Source organism: Triticum dicoccoides, chromosome 2A (genome assembly GCF_002162155.2).
Source record: "Triticum dicoccoides isolate Atlit2015 ecotype Zavitan chromosome 2A, WEW_v2.0, whole genome shotgun sequence".
Taxonomy (NCBI): Eukaryota; Viridiplantae; Streptophyta; class Magnoliopsida; order Poales; family Poaceae; genus Triticum; species Triticum dicoccoides.
In genome coordinates, this window is record NC_041382.1 from 20,073,962 (window position 1) to 20,075,071 (window position 1,110).

A 1,110-nucleotide genomic window follows, 5' to 3' on the forward strand; every position below is an offset into this window, starting at 1 on the left:
CCAAAAATCACATATAGGACACAATAGTCCTAGTCTGGTGTCACTCCGGCATTGGCACCTTGCAGTGGATCTTTCCTTCCAAATATGCCAAACCCACGCAGAACTAAAATGCAAATTATTTTCATGGCTTGTCATGCACAACAGAATTCTGACGGCCCGATCGGCTTGCTATGTGAGGATGGCGGCTTGACCCATTCTACTAGCTTTGCATTCGAGCCCCGAAATCGCCTACGCAAAGGATTACCCTTTCACCTCTGAGATCCATCAGGTTGTGTTAACTTGAGCGTCCAAGGACACATCATCGTATGAGACACGATCTTTCACTCGAACACCAAAGTGTCATCTAAATACATGAGCAGTCCACGTGTGTTTTGTCTAGGGATTTTGAGTATGACCACCTTGTGTATATTCTAAATTATTCTTAATGAAAAACAGCGTGTCCACCGTTTGCTCGGAAAAAGGAAATCTAGGGACGCAAACAAACCATGTCATATTGGAAGGCAACATGAGCTACAATCATCATGGCAGTCGAAAATCCCTTGCAAAATTCTAACACTCCTTTTCGGTGCTAGATACATTCGTTTGAGTGACAAGTAATATGGATCAGAGGGAACACATAATATAAAACAGATTTTGCTCATTGTAGTCGAACAATGAGTGACGACGGTTTGATGCATGCTTCATATTCAAAAAAGGACATTGTCATATCCAAGGTTGGAGGGTTGAGGATAAGAGGTTTCATGTAGCCTGAGCTACATGGAAACTTTCTGAGCACACAGTTAGCGCGGGATATATATTCTAGCACCTTTGAGGGAGCTTCGTCAACGCAAGGAGGTGACGCCCATGAGGTTTGTCTTACTCAGCCGCCCTACGTCAGGCCATGCCCCCTTCCACTTCAGGCACAGGCACAAAGTCCCAAATCGAACACACACTTTCCGGAGAAAACGACTCCCCCACGTACGCATTCCCAACTGCAATTGCTTGTCGTTTTTAGAGCTGATCGATGCTGGCAGGGGCACCGCCCTGATACTCCTATTTGTCAACCCAAAATTTCCCTCTAATTCATCAGACCCCAAGGCTCCTCAGCTCTCTCTCTCTCTCTCTCTCTCT

At 45.6% G+C, this 1,110-nt stretch overlaps 1 protein-coding gene across 1 annotated transcript in view; it reads left to right on the forward strand.

The window, feature by feature from the left end:
* The first annotated feature begins 843 nt into the window (after positions 1–843).
* Positions 844–1,110, forward strand: part of LOC119357453 (ethylene-response factor C3-like) — a 1,191-nt gene continuing 924 nt past the window's right edge. The window contains exon 1 of the mRNA XM_037624401.1: positions 844–848. Coding sequence (XP_037480298.1) covers positions 844–848 — 5 coding nt within the window. The remainder of the gene's footprint in view (positions 849–1,110) is intronic.